The sequence below is a fragment of the Oryctolagus cuniculus genome, chromosome 7 (assembly GCF_964237555.1).
Source record: "Oryctolagus cuniculus chromosome 7, mOryCun1.1, whole genome shotgun sequence".
In the NCBI taxonomy this organism is placed as follows: domain Eukaryota; kingdom Metazoa; phylum Chordata; class Mammalia; order Lagomorpha; family Leporidae; genus Oryctolagus; species Oryctolagus cuniculus.
This window is the reverse complement of record NC_091438.1, coordinates 11,649,192-11,666,007: the sequence shown is the minus strand read 5'-3', so window position 1 is coordinate 11,666,007 and position 16,816 is coordinate 11,649,192. Positions and strand designations below refer to the sequence as shown.

The following is a 16,816-nucleotide window of genomic DNA, read 5'->3' as shown; positions in this document are numbered from 1 at the left end:
TAAAAGCTAAAAATGGTAAACAGAGCATCAGTGAACTTTGAATTAATTTCAAGTGGCTGATTTGTTTGTGATTAGAGTTCCTGACAGATAAAAGGTGGGAAAGAAAATTATTTGAAGAAATAATGGCTAAAAATCTTCCAAATTTGATGAAAACTATATACCTGCAGATGAAAGAAGCATGATAAACTCACATAACAGAATTTCTTAAGAAAACTAAAGCACATAATAATCAATTGCTTAAAAGAAAAAAGTAAAAGATACCAACAGAAAAAAATCACATAGAACAAAAATATTACAAATTTCTCAACAAAAATTACGTACATGAAAAGACAGAACAATATTTTTAATGCGCTGAAGAAAAAAATCTAAATTTCTTACCAAGAAAAATTGACTTTCAAAAGCAAGGCAAAATACAGACATTTCACAAATACAAAAAGCTACATGAATCTGTCACTGTGCGTTCTACATTAGAAGAACATCAGAGAAAGTTCTCCAGGCAGAAGGACACATGTATGAAGAACTCTGGAACTACACAAAAAAGGAGGAGCAACAGACACGATCACTATGTGGTTAAGCATAAAAGACTAAACTTTTAAAAACATCTTAAAAGATCATTGTTTAAGGCAGAACAAAGGTAACATACTGAAGAGCTTGTAACATATGCAGAAATAAAGTCTGTGCTAACAGTGACATCAGCAGAACAATGGAGTAGGAAGCCCCAGGTCCACCTGTCCACACAGAAACCACGACCAGATGGAATTCTGGGAGGGAAACTCGCTCAAGGAGAATCTGGGAGTCCAGTTAAGGTGAGAAAAGTGGCAGAGAGAGTCCAGGAACAGCAACAGAAAAGTCAGAGGAACACCTTTCACTCTGCTGCACTGCACCATCCTCCAGGCTGGTACAGCTGGGCACTGAGAGAGCTCTCCTCAGCTCACACAGAGAAGAGAACAGGCTGAGTGGCCGGCTTCCCCAGCCGGGCAGGGCAGTGCCCCAGGACCCCTCTAAGTTCACCCCGCCTAGCTCCCTGGGAAATCAACACAGCTGAGATGTCCGAAGATGACCAGAAACAAAAGAAGAAGGTAAGAGGCTATCAGTCTCAGCTGAGGGGCAGGTGCCCCCACTGTCACTAGCAGCCTACTCCGAAGATCCCAATAGGCATTTTTTTTTCTGAAAGGGAAACTAACAGCCATTAGAGTCACTGCAGTTCCCAGTAGTTTTTGTCAACAAGGGTCCTAGCTGCCTAAGCCACCGATGCCCGTCCCAACTCACTAACAAAACTTGCTTCAGTCATCAACGCCACAGGTGCTCCTCCCTAATATCTAGTATGGCCGACATGTATGCCTACAGATAGCCCTGGCTCTGACCACCAGTCCCAGTTCTGAATGCTGTATGCTTGCTGATGGCCAGCCTCCACCAAAAAATCTGGTCTCTAATGCTACTGTACATCTACCTGCAGCTGGCCCCAGGTCGTACATACTCAGGGATGCTTGGTGCAGGACCCAAAGACACCCTGAGGATCCCAACAGGCCTTGTAGTTACAACAGACCCACCAAGGATTTCACCACTGAGGTACACAGCTGCCTGGGCCACCATCCCGTTAACTCCACCCCTCAGATCCACAGCTCCGGCAGGCTCCCACAGCTGGCACTCCACATGCCACTGGGCCTGGTACAACAATGCATCCCCATATGCACCCGCAGCCAGTGCCTTTCATTCCCTCAGGTCACGGGTTCAGAACCTTTCTTGTTTGTTTGTTTGTTTTTTAGCTTTTATTTAGTAAATATAAATTTCCAAAGTACAGTTTATTACAATGGCTTCCCCCCCATAACTTCCCTCCCACTCACACCCCTCCCATCTCCCGCTCCCTCTCCCATTCCATTCACATCAAGATTCATTTTCAATTATCTTTATATACAGAAGATCGATTTAGTATATATTAAGTAAAGATTTCATCAGTTTGCACCCACACAGAAACACAAAGTGTAAAATACTGTTTCAGTACTAGTTATAGCATTACTTCACATTGGACAACACATTAAAGACAGATCCCACATGAGAAGTAAGTACACAGTGACTCCTGTTGTTGACTTAACAATTTGACACTCTTGTTTATGGCGTCAGTAATCTCCCTAGGCTCTAGTCATGAGTTGCCAAGGCTATGGAAGCCTTTTGAGTTCGCCGACTTCGATCTTATTCACACAGGGTCATAGTCAAAGTGGAAGTTCTCTCCTCCCTTCAGAGAAAAGGTACCTCCTTCTTTGATGGCCCCACAGAACCTTTCTTTTTGCCAAGGGCCATTTGGATATCTAACACCATCTGTGGACCACACAAAATTATCAACCTAAAAATCAGACTGCTGAAGATGTATTGAATTTCAACCCTCACCTGTGGGTTGCCTTGGCTGGGCCAAACCAAATGATTTCATGGGTCTTATATGGCCAACGGACTGGATGTTCCTCACCCCTGCAGGATCGGCAAAAACATGGACTGAAGACAGACCATGAAGTCTGGAAGAGATGGCTGTTTCTTCATATGTACAGATGCCAACACAAGGATGTAAGAACATGAAAACCCATAGAAACATAATAATATCAAAAGAATAAACTTCCAGTAAAAAAAGAAAAAGGAAAAAAATGGAGATCCACATATTCCCTGACAATTCAAAATAAACTTTCTAAAGAAGCTCTGCAAACTGAAACATACATAGCTTAACAAAATCAGAAAAAGAACAAAATGAGAAGTTCAACAAAGAGATAGAGAACAAACAAAAGACAAGAAAAACTCTAGAGCTGAAGAATATAACAACTGATGTAAAAAATTCACCAGAGACCTTAAGCAGTAGATCTGATTCAGCAGAAGAAAGAATCCAAGACCTTGAATCAAGACAGGCCACCTGAAATTATCTGGTTGCTGGAGGGAAAAATGTAGAGTACAGAAAGCCAAACAAACCAATTATGCCACTAGAGGGGTCTCAGAAGGAGAACAGAAAGACAACAGTCAGATTAAAAGAAATAAGTGGGGGCCAGCTTTGTGGCATAGCTGGTAAAGCTACCAACTGTCACACCAGCATCTCACATGGGTGCTGGTTCATGTCTCAGTAGTTCTACTTCTGATCCAGCTCTCTGCTAATGTGTCTGAGACAGCAGTGGAAGATGGCGGAAATACATGGTCCCCTTTACCCATGTGGGAGATCTAGATTGAGTTCCAGGCTCCTGGCTTTGGCCTGGCCCAGTCTTGGCATTGTGGCCATTTGGGGAGTGAACCAGGATATGGTAGATTCCCCTCTTCCTCACTAGCCCTCTGTCTTTCTTCTATCTCTCGCTCCCTTCCTCTCTGTATCGCTCCCTCTCACTCTATAACTCTGCCTTTCAAATAAATAAGTAAATCTTTTAAAAGCTATAAAAAAAAATCATGTAACATAAGAGAAGAGGAAGAGAAAGAGACAGAAATAAAAGAATTGCAAAACAGAAAACAACAAAACGGTGATAATAACTCCTTACCTATCAATAATTATTTTAAATGTAAATGGATCGAATTCTACTATCAAAAGGCACAGAGGAACTGAAGAAAAACAACAAACAGAATAAAACACATACACACACACACACACACAAAAAAAAAAGACCAAGCAAAATTTTATCTACCAGAGACTCACTTTGTATATAACCTTACACATAGGCTCAAAGTGATGGGATGGAGAAAGATATTACATGCTAATGGTAACCAACAGAGAGATAAGATAGCTGTATTTTTATAAAAGTACTTCAAACAGTTCATGGAAAATGCTAAGTTCATTTTGATTCAAAATATGTGTGAAATCCACCTATGCCAAGGTGTCTTCAAAAAGTTCACGAAAACACATAGTATGAGAAAAACTATGCAAGAATTTAAAATCTTTTTGCACTAAAATAAACTTCCCTTTTAATTCCATTTTCCATGAACTTTTGAAGTCAGACACATTGACTTCAACTTTGAAAAAAAAGTTGGGGCTGGCGCCGTGGCTCACTTGGCTAATCTTCCACCTGCGGTCGGGGTGCCAGGTACTAGTCTTGGTTGCTCCTCTTCCAGTCCAGCTCTCTGCTGTGGCCCGGGAGGGCAGCAGAGGATGGACCAAGTGCTTGGGTCCCTGTACCCACATGGGAGACCAGGAGGAAGCACCCAGCTCCTGGCTTCAGATTGGCGCAGTGTCGGCCGTAGCAGCCATTAGGGAAGTGAACCAATGGAAGGAAGACCTTGCTCTCTGTCTCTCTCTCTCACTGTCTACAACTCTACCTGTCAAATAAAAAAAAAAAAAAAAAGAAAAGAAAAAGAAAAGAAAGTTGAGACAGCGCTGTGGCATAGAAGATTAAACCTCCACCTGCAGTGCCAGCATTTCATATGGGCTGGTTTGAGTCCCAACGGTTCCACTTCCGATCCAAATCCATGCTAATGGCTTGGAAAAGCAGTGGAAGATGGCCCAAGTGCTTGGGCCCCTGCACCCATGTGGGAGACCCAGAAAAAACTTCTGGCTCCTGGCTTCAGACTGGCCTAGCTCTGACCTTTGCAGCCATTTGGGGAATGAACCAGAGGATGATAGATTCACTCTCTCTCTCTCCCTCTTTCTATGTATCTTTGTCTTTCAACTAAATAAATCAATCTTTCAGAAAAAAAGTCAAAAAGAGACAAAGAAGGCCATTATTTAATGATAAAAGGGTCCAATCCACAGGAAGATGATGCAAAGGCTGTGTGTGTGTGCGTGTGTGTGTGTGTGTGTGAATGTATGCGTGTACACGTGTGCCTGGAGAGTACCTAAATACATAAAACAAACACTGACAGATCTTAGAGAGAAACTGACAGCAATACAACAACACTCAGAGACTTCAATACTCTTCTTTCAATACTGGATAGACTATCCAAGCAGAAAGTGGAAAGGAAAGAGCTTGACTTGAACAACAGTATGGAACAAGCAGCCCTAACGGACACATACAGAGCTTTCCAGCCAAGAGCAGCAGAATATTCAGGCATGCTCTTCTCATCTTGTCAAGTGCACATGCAACAGCCGACAGGTTAGATCATGCATCACGTCACAAAACAACTTTTAACAAATCAAGACTGAAATCATACCAAGTATTACTTCAGACAACAGGGGAATGAAACTAGAAATCAATGACAGAAAAAAAAATAGGAAAATTACCAAAATGTAGAAATTAAATAATACATTCTTAAACACAACTGAATAAAAAATTAAATCTGGGGCAGGTGTTGCAGTACAGCAGGTTGGGCCATAGCTTGGTATGCACACACCCCATATCAGAATGCCTGATTCGAGTCCCAGCTACTCTGAGCTTCCAATACAGCTTCCTACTAACGTGCCTAGAAGTCAGGATAATGGCCCAAGGACTTGGGTTCCTGCCACCCATATGGGATTCAGAGTACCTGGCTCCTGGCTTCTGACTGGCCTTGTGCTGGCTACTACAAGCATTTAGGGAGTAAACAAGCAGATGGAAGATCTCTGCCTCTCCCGGTCACTTTTCCTTCCAAATAAATAAATAGCTTTTAAAATGAAATCAAAAGGAATTTTAGGGGCTGGCCCCATAGCTTAGCAGGTACAGCAGCCACCTATAGTGCCGGTATCCCATATGGGCGCCAGTTTGAGTCCCAGCTCTTCTGCTTCTAACACAGCTCTCCGCTATGGCCTGAGAAAACAGTTAGAAGACGGCCAAGTCCTTAGGCCTCTGTACCCGCATGGGAGACACAAAAGAAGTTCCCGGTTCCCGGCTTCGATTGGCTCAGCTCTGACTGCTGCGGCCATCTGGGGAGTGAACCAGCAGATGGAAGACCTCTCTCCCTCTCTCTCCTTCTCTCTCTCTCTCTTTCTCTCTGCCTCTATGTCTTTGTAACTCTGACTTTCAAATAAGTAAGTAAATATTTTTTAAAAAAAGGAATTTTAAAAATACCTTGAGACAAACAAATATGAAAATAAAACTTCTCTTCTCCCCATCCCTCCCTCCCTCTTTCTCTGTCACTCTGCCTTTCAAATAAATGCATACAAACATACAAAACAAAAAGCTGTTTATTTAAAAGGTAAAATTAAAATTCATTTTGTTGCATTCTGAAGGTAATCTAGTTTAGTAATCAAGATGAGCTACAGTATATGGATCTGAACACAAACTAAACTCCAGTGAGAATTAGAATTGAAGAAAGAAAAGGTGATAATTTTTTTTTTTAAGATTTTATCTACTTGAAAGTCAGAGAGTTACACAGAGAAAGGAGAGGCAGAGAGAGCGAGAGAGAGGGGTCTTCCATCCGCTGGTTCATTCCCCAACTGGCCGCAACGGCCAGAGCTGCGCCAATCTGAAGCCAGGAGTCAGGAGCTTCTTCCAGGTCTCCCCCGTGGGTGCAAAAGGCCAAGGACTTGGGCCATCTTCTACTGCTATCCCAGGCCAAGCAGAGAGCTGGATCAGAAGAGGAGCAGCCGGGACAAGAACCAGCGTCCATATGGGATACTGGCGCTTCAGGCCAGGGTTTTAACCCACTGCACCACAGCGCTGGCCCCAAGGTGGTAATTTTGAAACAAGTCAATGTAGCAGCTCTTCCAAAAAGAGCAAAGGAAACTCTTCAGAGATCAGTCTCCACAGCTCTCCATCTGTTTTCTGAGTTGGAAAATTAAATACTTCGTTTTGTTTTGGCTTCATACCTTCTTATTCTACCTTCCACAAAGAAATGGACCCACTTCACTCACTGTGAACCTCTTCTCACAATGAATTATTAAAACGAAATCGCATTCCCAGCTTTCTGCTTTAGATGCTATATAGTCTGATATTTTCCCTCGTTCAAAGGAAAATGTGAGAAAGATGAACAAGATGCCCTGTCGTATGGGCGCCACAAAGTGGGGATAGAGGTAGGAGCATCCAACATAATTCAAGTTTCTGCTTTGGCCTGCTGAATGGAAGCCCCCCAAAGACAAGAGAAACAGGTGAGAGAAAGGGGGAACCAGGGGAGAGAGAGATGAAAATAGGTTCTTTCAGAGATGCTTAGTATAGGATGGCGGTGGGACACCTGTATGTAGAACAGAACTAGATTTGTCTATTCTTAGGTAAGGGTGGAGAAAAATCAGTCGATGGGGTGTGGAGGTACAGTAAAGAGATAGCTAAGGACTGCTGAGAGGAGGAGCAGAAAGAAAAAAGGGAAACCAAATAGGAAAAAGAAGACATTTACAGGGGGTGGGGGAAGGGAGATTACAAATTGCAAATGTCACAAAGCAGTTAAGGTAAAAAAAAAAAAAAACAGAATCCACAGCATTAGACAATTAGGTCTCTGGTGATACACAGGAAAAGATAATAAAGTATTTTGTTCTAAAATCCATTTTCAGATAACTTGAGTTCTAATAGAAGAAATTATTCCCAAATCTTTTCTTCTTCTAAATTCCACTGGCCAGCACATGAAGAGTCAACAGGGGGAAACAAGAGTGCCAACAAAAGAATTAGGAAAGTTTTACATTTTCCTAGAGTATACATGCATTTGTGTGCGCATGCACACACATACACACACAAAGAAAAAGATTGAAAAGTTATAAACCAAAGTGGTTTCTGGAAACTCTGAAGAGGGGACGAGGATTAAAAAGCAGTTTTAGGCTTATCTCTAATTTTTAATATTCTTGAAAGGACAATTTATTCACGTTTTTATCCATATAAAAATTAAAAATCAAATTTCCTACAAATGAGTAAATCTGTTCATCTCTCAGCTGACTGTACATGTATACTATTAGAGTACCTGGCAAGGTTAGAGGTTTTTTTTTTTTCCTTACACAAACTAGACCCGTACTCTAATTACAACTTTTTAATTTTAACATTTTAACTGTAATGTTTTACAAAGTACTTCTTAAGATTGTTCCAGCTAAATGATCCTAACTGAAATTATTTTCATATAAAACTTATTTTTAACAAGTTAAATTTAAACTATTTGCATATCAACAGATGGCTAAATTTATATATACATGACCAACATGACATTTTCTCAAGATTATGCGCTCTGAAATAAGTGCAACATCAGGAAAATATGACAAGTTGATACTGGAAAATGAGATTTTAGAGAGTTACCATTACTTACTCTCTTAACTGTTTTATAATTTGACATAGAATACTTTTGAGAATTCTTTAGTCTTAAAATCCTAACTGGATATAAATGAGTACTTCAAAAATTTCATGGAAAAATGGAATTAAAAAGATAAGCTCATTTTGGTGCAAAAATTTTGAAATCCATGCATTCAAATATAAATTTATTGTTCAGATATAAGAACAGTAATAACCAACCAAAAGTTAATTAGTACTACTCATTTATTATCTCCTGTAATCTATCTGAATATAATAAGTCATATACAATCTTTAGGCATTTTCAACATAGCATTTGAAGCTACTTTCACTTCAATTTCATAATTAAGAGTATACGATATGAGCATCTGTGAAAGCATCATTTATTTCCATTTCACAAGATAAATTGGAGAGGGAAAGCCCAGGGTAAAGATTAGTAGTATATTTACAAACCCCCAAATAAAGACTTCTCTAAAAAGACTGGTTTTTAAACAAGGTCCCTTCATCAAGGAACAAAAGAGAATAATCCACTTTATCTCCTGCAAGATGACAGACTTTATAGGACCCAAACGAGAAATACGTGGAAACACTGAAAATAAGTTCAAGCTGCTTTCAAAGAGTTAGTACTTTTTTTATTATCATGAGTACATTTTTTTTTTTGAACCTGCGTTTGGGACTTACGTAACTATTAAGTTTTAGAAAGAACTTCCATGACAAACAAATAACTAAAAATAATTTCAAAATAGAGTTTAGAAAAGTATGCCAAAGACTATTCTTTGCATTTGAGAGTAATTTCCCTCTTTGGTTAAAGATTCAGATAAAGAATAACATACAAAAAAGCCAAGCTCTCAGCTGTTTTCTGGATTAAGGGTAATATCTTCGCAATCAAACAAAATCTCTCCTTCCACAGTTCAATCCAACATCAGAAATATAAATAAGTTTGGACACTTAGAGATAATTAAATCTCTTTCTATTTTTACCTTGCTTGAAACTGTCCCCTCTAATCACCGCAAGAATCTATTAAACTAAGTAATAATTTGCTAAAAACTGGACATCAAATCCCCCTAAAAATTTGAATTCTTCAAAATTGAAGTCTAAATAGGCAGCAAAACAATATCCCAGAGTACTGGCATGGCCTTATTTTTAAAGGTCATTTAAAGTGTTCCAATAAAAATTTTTAAGTACAGATTCTCTGTGTTTCCTACAGACAACAGAACTATCATTTAAATTATATTGGTTAAAATGTTCTTTAAAACATAATTCTTTGTAACAAGTGATATGCTTATGAAATTTATTTAATGGTGATTTTTTCAACTGTTATAAAATTTCCCACAAATGTAACAAGTTACTTAAAACAAATTCACTAATAATTGTGTCATATCACATGATGCAATTCAACCTAAAGCTATGATTTATAATTCCCATAATACATCAACCATAGCAGTTGGCAAATTTTTAGAAAGAAAAAGAGCTTCAGAACAGTTTCATTATTGAGGCCAAATTATCACCAAATTAATTATTTTACAGACTCAACATATCTTCAACTTACAATTATTGTCTCCATTAAAAACTTGTTAAAGTAAGAGAAACACTGCACACATGCAGGTATATTGTGATTTTTGTTGTTCCTGCATTTCCTGTTGAACTGTACGTGATGGGACGCTGCAGGCTGAGCTCACAGGAGCGAATGGGACCACACTAGGGTCAGGCTTTCCTCGTGAGAGGTGAGGAGGAGGAGTGTAAAATGTCGCAGCTTGGAATCTGCCTGTTAAATACATCCTCTATTCTAGTCTTACAAGCTTTTCAGCTAGTAAATCAAAATCCTGCTACACACTAGGGTAATATTCATGACAATTCTCTATATTTTACCTTCTTAAAATCAAAGGCTCAATTCTAAAGGGTTAATAGAGGAATTACAAAGTAACTCTCTGGTTTGCATTTCCCATAATACTAAAATAAAGCTTTATCTTTTAGCCTAGAAATTTGCTTTTTTAATACTGTGAAAAGCCTCTATGAATCTGTTTAACGTATTTATTTCTTTTCATCTATTCAGTGCCACTGGGCATAACATGTAGTGCAATGCGTGTTGATATTTTGCAAAGCACCACATGACTCACTGTACCCTAATGCACTCCATTAATCCTGTTTGGACAGCTGGGGCCAGGCATTTGTTAGCTGCATTTTAATTGTTCCATCTTTCTTTTTTTTCTTTTTATTTATCTCTATGGCAAACTACTCAGGAATTTAATTTGTTGGTCTTCAAAAGTAAGTTTTTACATTAATTTGTCTTCTTTTTGTAAAACTTTACTCAGCATATAATCTCCTATAAAACCAGAATATATTAATGATCATCAATCAATCTTTAACAGGGTGCAGTCAATGAGTTTCTTATATATTGAAAGGAAAGGGTGGGCTGTATCATCACTGAAATGATTTGATAAACTATATACTAATGATAACATTTAGCTTCAAATCTGGAAACTAAAGTGCAGATTTTGGCATTTTCAAGATTAGCACACCATGAACAGATTTCAAAACAACAAGAAGTTCTATAAAGCAAGCACAAAAGAAATAAAACCATTAAGTACGCAGGTTTGGATTAGTCAGCACAAAAGTGGTCCCTTTTACATTTATAGTTCAATTTCAGTTTCTAGTAGTATATGACGTCCTAAGTATAGGAAAATAACAACAGCTTATATTTCCATGGCACGGTGCACATCCCGGATGACTCTGAGCCCTGGGTAAACAACGGAGGCCAATGAGAGCTAAAACGAAAGGAGCTCATTACCAGCAATTTCTGTTCTGAGCAAGTTGCTGTAGTTTGACAATGAACTGTTCTAAACATTTGTGGACACTCTTAAGTTAAAACCTGATTTGAGAGAATCAGACAGAATTTTCTAATGGAAACTTTTATCTGAAATAATATTTAGCCAAGAATTAAAAATACAGTCTATAACGACACTTTATAAAAGATAAAGCCAAATTAAAATTTATTCAAGTTGTTCAATGACAAAGTGGAAATCTGTTTCCCTTTTAAAAGATGATCAAAATTCTCGGTAAAATGAAAAATTAAGGACATGGTATAAATGTCAGGCAAACATTACTAAAGCAGTAAAGGGTATGCTTTGAGTCAGCAATTGCTCCCAGACGTGGTACTGCTCTCAACTATTTCATGGACACAAAACAGCTAAGACTGGTTTACAGATTTTCAGTTTCTTAAAACATAAACTAAATTATAAATTATTAAAAAACACTTCATATAAGAAAATTAGTTTAAAATTTTCTAGTCGTTAAACTTTCGTGTTTTTTTTTTTTCTTTCTCTTTTTTGCTCTTTCCAGGACTCAAAAGCCTAACTTCTGAATGGGTCAGTGAATAAAAAGCAGTCTATTGTTTGGAGCAGGAATGTTTTTAAGTGTTTAAAAATAAATGGTCTTTATTTGATAAAAGTTCTTGTCTTGGTATGGCCGTATACACAAATGAAGCATAGAAAAAAAGATATAAAATGATGTGGGAAGACAGTTCAAAGGTGATCTTTCTGAAAGTTTAGAAAGTAAAAATTAAAGATCAGTGAAGATACTATACAAAAATATGGAATTTAAATGAAAATTTCTCAGTCTAACTTACCCAGAGTTCTTGACATCACAGGCAGAGCAGAGCTCAGGACCAAAATTGATACACAATTTCCAATGATCTGTGGTGGGAAACCATAAAGAATATCAGACAAATAATAGGATGATGATAAAATCCAGTAACATTTTGGGAATTTATTGCATTTTCTAGCTACCTATTGCACTTGGTCAACTTCTTCATGATACTTAATATTCAATATAAAATGTTAAGGGAGTAATAAGTGTTAAATAACATATTTAAAGTTATATCTGTAGGTCTGAAAAGGTATCTGCAGAACCTAGCACAAATACAAAGCTGTAGAACACTTAAAGTACTTTATGCCTAGACAATATATTTTACATTACTGATTGTGGTTGGCGATTTCAAAAATGTTTGCCTTCAAGTAGGAGAGAATAAACACTTTTAATGCTTTCCTGCATATTTCTAATGCCAGATTATTGCTCAAAATGTCTTATGCACTATCTACTTCTAATTTATGTTTGCCTATAACAATATTTAATTTTTAAAATACCAGAAATCTAAAACATATAAACTCTGGTAATTCAGTTTCAAGGTGTAATCTACTTATTCTTTCATATTCAATGAGAGCTGAAAATCATTGTTTAATACTTATGAACACTTACACTAGACACTAGATTTGTTAATTACTTATTGAATTTTAAAGTTTTACCTATATGTATATATATATAAAATAACTTCTCCCGTTTAAACAGACTAAAACTACAGACTATAAAATGAAAAGAAACAAGCCAGTAGCTCCTACTATTCTTCCTGGTCAGTGTGTGAGATTATTTTACAAAACTGTAGTTAGTATAAAGATAACAGTCTTCATTATTCCACAGCCAATGAAATATTGTAGAAAGTCAAATTGTTCTCCGACTACAAAGTGTTTCTGAATAAAACTCTTCCTTCTTACTTTAATTATTCAGATTCGAAACACTTGGTCGCTACTACTTGTTGCAACTGAGTTCTTTAGATTTCAAACCAGTCCCCGCGTACAGTCAGCACAAAGTTACTCATCAGCAGCACGTTCTCTTCTCCAGTTGCTGAGCAAGCTCTGCGATCCTGCGCCTTCACAAGCGAGTGGCCGCCATCCAGGTGACACAGGGCACATCCTTTCCCCACTCACTCAGCAGCCTGGGAATCTTCCAGCTTACGTGTGCGCAGCTCACAAACAACTACGTATCAGAGCACAGGAAGCTCTCAGGGCGATGACGAAACCAAACAGCTGATTCCCCTAGGAAGGCAAGCGAGAAGCCACAGGCACCTAAGACGTGCCTCACCTTTGTCATGGTGGTGTCATCCTTCTTAGGAGTAAAGTTTCCGAAAAATCGGAGGCTATAGAACCCAACGACGGAGGACACCATAAGATAGCTGTGAGAATCAAGGAGAAAGAACTCTCAGAGACTGCAAGTCGCCCTAAGTTCTCAGCAGTCTCCAACAAGGCTTGAAGGCCCCCAGGAAAAACAGAGCAAAAAGCCACTCTGAGTGCTGGAGGAAGACTGACCTGTTGTTTTCTCTTCTAGACAAATGTAGCAAATTACCAGCGTCCCAAAAAAACTAGTTAAAGGATACAAAATCAAAATGATTTCAAGTGCAGCGCCCACAAAACCAAAAGTAGAAAGAGAGGCACTTCCTATTCCAGGACCCTGGGGGGATTAAAAAACACCTTTAGAGTTCAGTTTTCTAAAATTGTTGTTTCATAATATAAGACAGTTGAAATTAGGAATGTGTAATACCTTGAAGTAACATCTAAACTTTCCACAGCTAACAAAAAAATTATAAAAGACATTGCATCAATGATATCAGCTACCACATTAACAATTTTAAAAAATCTGATTTATCTCAAATGTAATTCAAATTATTTGCCAACATGATATGGTTGTTTCCTGGTATAAAACGGGACAATCTGCTACCTAAGGAAAAAAATCTTGAAAATTATTAGGAAATTTTTTTAAAAAAACAGAATAGTACAATAGAAACAGAATGTGCAACTAACTGAATGCTGAGGCAATATATAAAAATCACAGAACTAAAATGTGTCAAAATTGAGCTAAGTACAGTCACCACCTGGGGACCTCCGCACCCCATGCTGGAGTTTTGTGACAGAGCCTCAGCTATTCCATACTTCTAATACAGCCTCCTGCTAATGCACCTGGAAAGCAGCAGCTGATGACCCAAACACTTGTGTTCCTACCACCCATGTGGGAGACCAGGATGGTGTTCAGTGGCTGCTGGGGGCATCTTTTTTAATTTACTTATCTGAAAGGCACAGTTAGAGAGAGGGAGACAGAGGTGGGGCGGCAGGGGGGGGTGCTCTTCCATACATTGCTTCACTCCACAAATGATGGAAACAGCCAGGGCTGGGCTGGAGCAAAGTCAGGAGCCAGGAGCTTCCTCTGGGTCTCCTACGTGGATCAAGGACCCAAGGACGTGGGCCATCCTCCACTGCTTTCCCAGGAGCAATAGCAGGGAGCAGGATCGGAAGTGGAAGAGCCAGGACAATATAAGAACGGGCACCATATGGAATGCAGGCCTCAGAGGCAGCAGCTTCACCTGCTGTGCCACAGTGCTGGCCCCTGCTGTGGGTATTTGCAGAGGCAGCACTCAATCCCACGCACCACGATATGGGATGTGCTGGCTCACCCTGAATACCTATTTTACGGTCACTTTTTAATTAATGTGTAACAGAAACACAAGAGGTAATTAAGAATATACACTCAGGGGCCAGCGCTGTGGCACAGAGGGCAGTGCCAGCATCCCATATGGGTGCCAGTTTGAGTACCAGCTATTCCACTTCCTATCCATCTCTCTGCTATGGCCTGGGAAAGCAGCAAAACATGGTCCAACTCCTTGGGCCCCCGCACCCATGTGGGAGATCTGGAAGACGCTCCTGGCTCCTGGCTTCGGATTGGCCCAGCTCTGGCTGTTAACAGCCATCTGTGGAGTGAACCAACGAATGGACGACCTTTCTCTCTTGCCTCTACCTCACTGTAACTCTGCCTTTCAAATAAATTAATGTTTTTTAAAAAAGAATATAGAGTCAGCATAAAAAATAAATAATCATATACATTTTATATATATTCTAATTTTGGGATAAAATTAAGAATAACCATGGAAATTTCATATATGAATGAAGTAAAAGTAAGAAATTTATCTTTTTGTCAGCCAAATGAAAACAAAAATGAGTAAGTGACAAGGTTCAGGACAAGCTATCCCAAAATATGGTAGCTTGCTATTTGATAAAACCCAGGAAGGTCACTCTGATCTGATATTCTCTTCTGAAACAGGCCATAAGAATTTCACTGGAAGGACCAACGCTGTGGCATAGCAGGTTAAGCCGCTGTGTGCAGCTCAGCCATTCCGTGTGGACACTGGCTTGAGTCCCAGCTGCTCCACTCCCAATCCACATCCCTGCTAATGTGCCTGGGAAAGCAGTGAAAGACGGCCCAAGTGCTTGGGCCCCTGCACCCACGTGGGAGACTTTGATGAAGCTCTTGACTCCTGGTTTTGTCCTGGCCCAGCCCTGGCTGTTACAGCCATTTGGGGAGGGAACCAGAAGATAGAAAAAAATATCTCTCTCTTTCTCCCCACCACTTCCCCCCTCATCGTCTCTGTAATTCCGACTTTCAAATAAAAATAAATACATCTTAAAAAAAATACTTATAGGGCCGGTGCTGTGGCACAGCAGTGGGTTAACGCCCTGGCCTGCAGCACCAGCATCCTATATGGGCGCCGGTTCGAGACCCGGCTGCTCCACTTCCAATCCAGCTCTCTGCTGTGGTCTAGGAAAGCAGCAGAAGATGGCCCAAGTCCTCGGGCCCCTGCACTGAGGGTGACTCAGAAGCAGCTCCTGGCTCCTGGCTTCGGATTGGCACAGCTCCGGCCATTGCAGCCATCTGGGGAGTGAACCATCGGATGGAAGACCTCTCTCTCTCTCTCTCTCTCTCTCTCTCTCTGTATAACTCTTTCAAATAAATAAATAAATCTTAAAAAAAAAAAAAAAGACTTTCACTGGAGAGATGCCCTCCTTATACCCAGGGAAAGGAGCATCCGTCTCTGGAAGCACATGGACACAGGACAGAATCTTGGTTTATGGCCATTAGTCACACCTTCTTTAGCCAATCAGATTTTCTAACCACTGTCTACTTGTCATCTAATCCAGCATAAAAATAAATTGGCTTCCCTATTTCTTCTGCCATGTAAAAGTTACACTAAATAAATTTATCTGCTTTTCTCTCATTAATCTGTCTTTTGTTATAGGGCTTCAACCATGAACCTCATGAGGGGCAAAGAAAAGAAAATACTTTTCTCCCCCTGCAAAAGCTTATTGGCTGAGATGGAAAATAACTGGAAATATTCCCTGTCTCAAGAGAAAACCACAGGCAGGGTTAAGAGGATCTGACTTATCTGCACAACCATACAGGGAGCCGCTACAAGGTGCAAATACGCTACTATGCACTCAGGCAGACGGTACAAAAATTCATCCAACGGCTTGGGACTTACCTTGTTTCGCTGACATATTAAAACGGGTTTAAAGCTAATAGGAAGTTTATGCAGTAAGTGACTTCCTGTGCCATCAAGTGGGTTTGAGTACAAACAACGACGACAGGGCTTGTTTATTGCTGCTGCTTGTAGGAAGTGGCGACTTACACTTGTGAAGAAGAGGCTATAACTACACGAGATGATGGCACAGGGTCTCGGAAAGGTTAGGGGATCTAAATCAAGAAAATGACTAAAGGTCGGCGCTGCGGCTCACTATGCTAATCCTCTGCCTGCGGCGCTGGCACCCCGGGTTCTAGTCCCGGTTGGGGCACCAGATTCTGTCCCGGTTGCTCCTCTTCTAGTCCAGCTCTCTGCTATGGCCCAGGAAGGCAGTGGAGGATGGCTCAAGTGCTTGGGCCCTGCACCCGCATGGGAGACCAGGAGGAAGCACCTGGCTCCTGGCTTTCGATTGGCACAGTGCAATGGCCGTAGTGGTCATTTGGGGGAGGAACCAATGGAAGGAAGACCTTTCTCTCTGTCTCTCTCACTGTCTAACTCTGCCTGTCAAAAAAAAAAAAAAAAAAGAAAGAAAGAAAGAAAAGAAATTTACTTTTGAAGGAACAAACTGTCT

The 16,816-nt window shown here is 39.9% G+C and overlaps 1 protein-coding gene across 10 annotated transcripts in view; it reads right to left on the bottom strand.

The window, feature by feature from the left end:
• Positions 1-16,816, bottom strand: part of LMBR1 (limb development membrane protein 1) — a 163,619-nt gene that overhangs the window by 10,297 nt on the left and 136,506 nt on the right. For 6 of the 10 annotated variants that reach the window (XM_002715020.5, XM_051858275.2, XM_070077219.1 and 3 more), the window contains 3 exons: positions 13,276-13,349; positions 12,984-13,074; positions 11,695-11,761 (listed from right to left, as the gene is read on the bottom strand). In XM_002715020.5, the coding sequence (XP_002715066.1) occupies positions 11,695-11,761; positions 12,984-13,074; positions 13,276-13,349 (232 nt within the window). Of the gene's footprint in view, positions 1-11,038; positions 11,606-11,694; positions 11,762-12,616; positions 12,879-12,983; positions 13,075-13,275; positions 13,350-16,816 lie in introns of those variants that run through there. The other 4 variants (XR_011390277.1, XR_011390276.1, XR_011390275.1 and 1 more) reach the window with 4 other exon arrangements.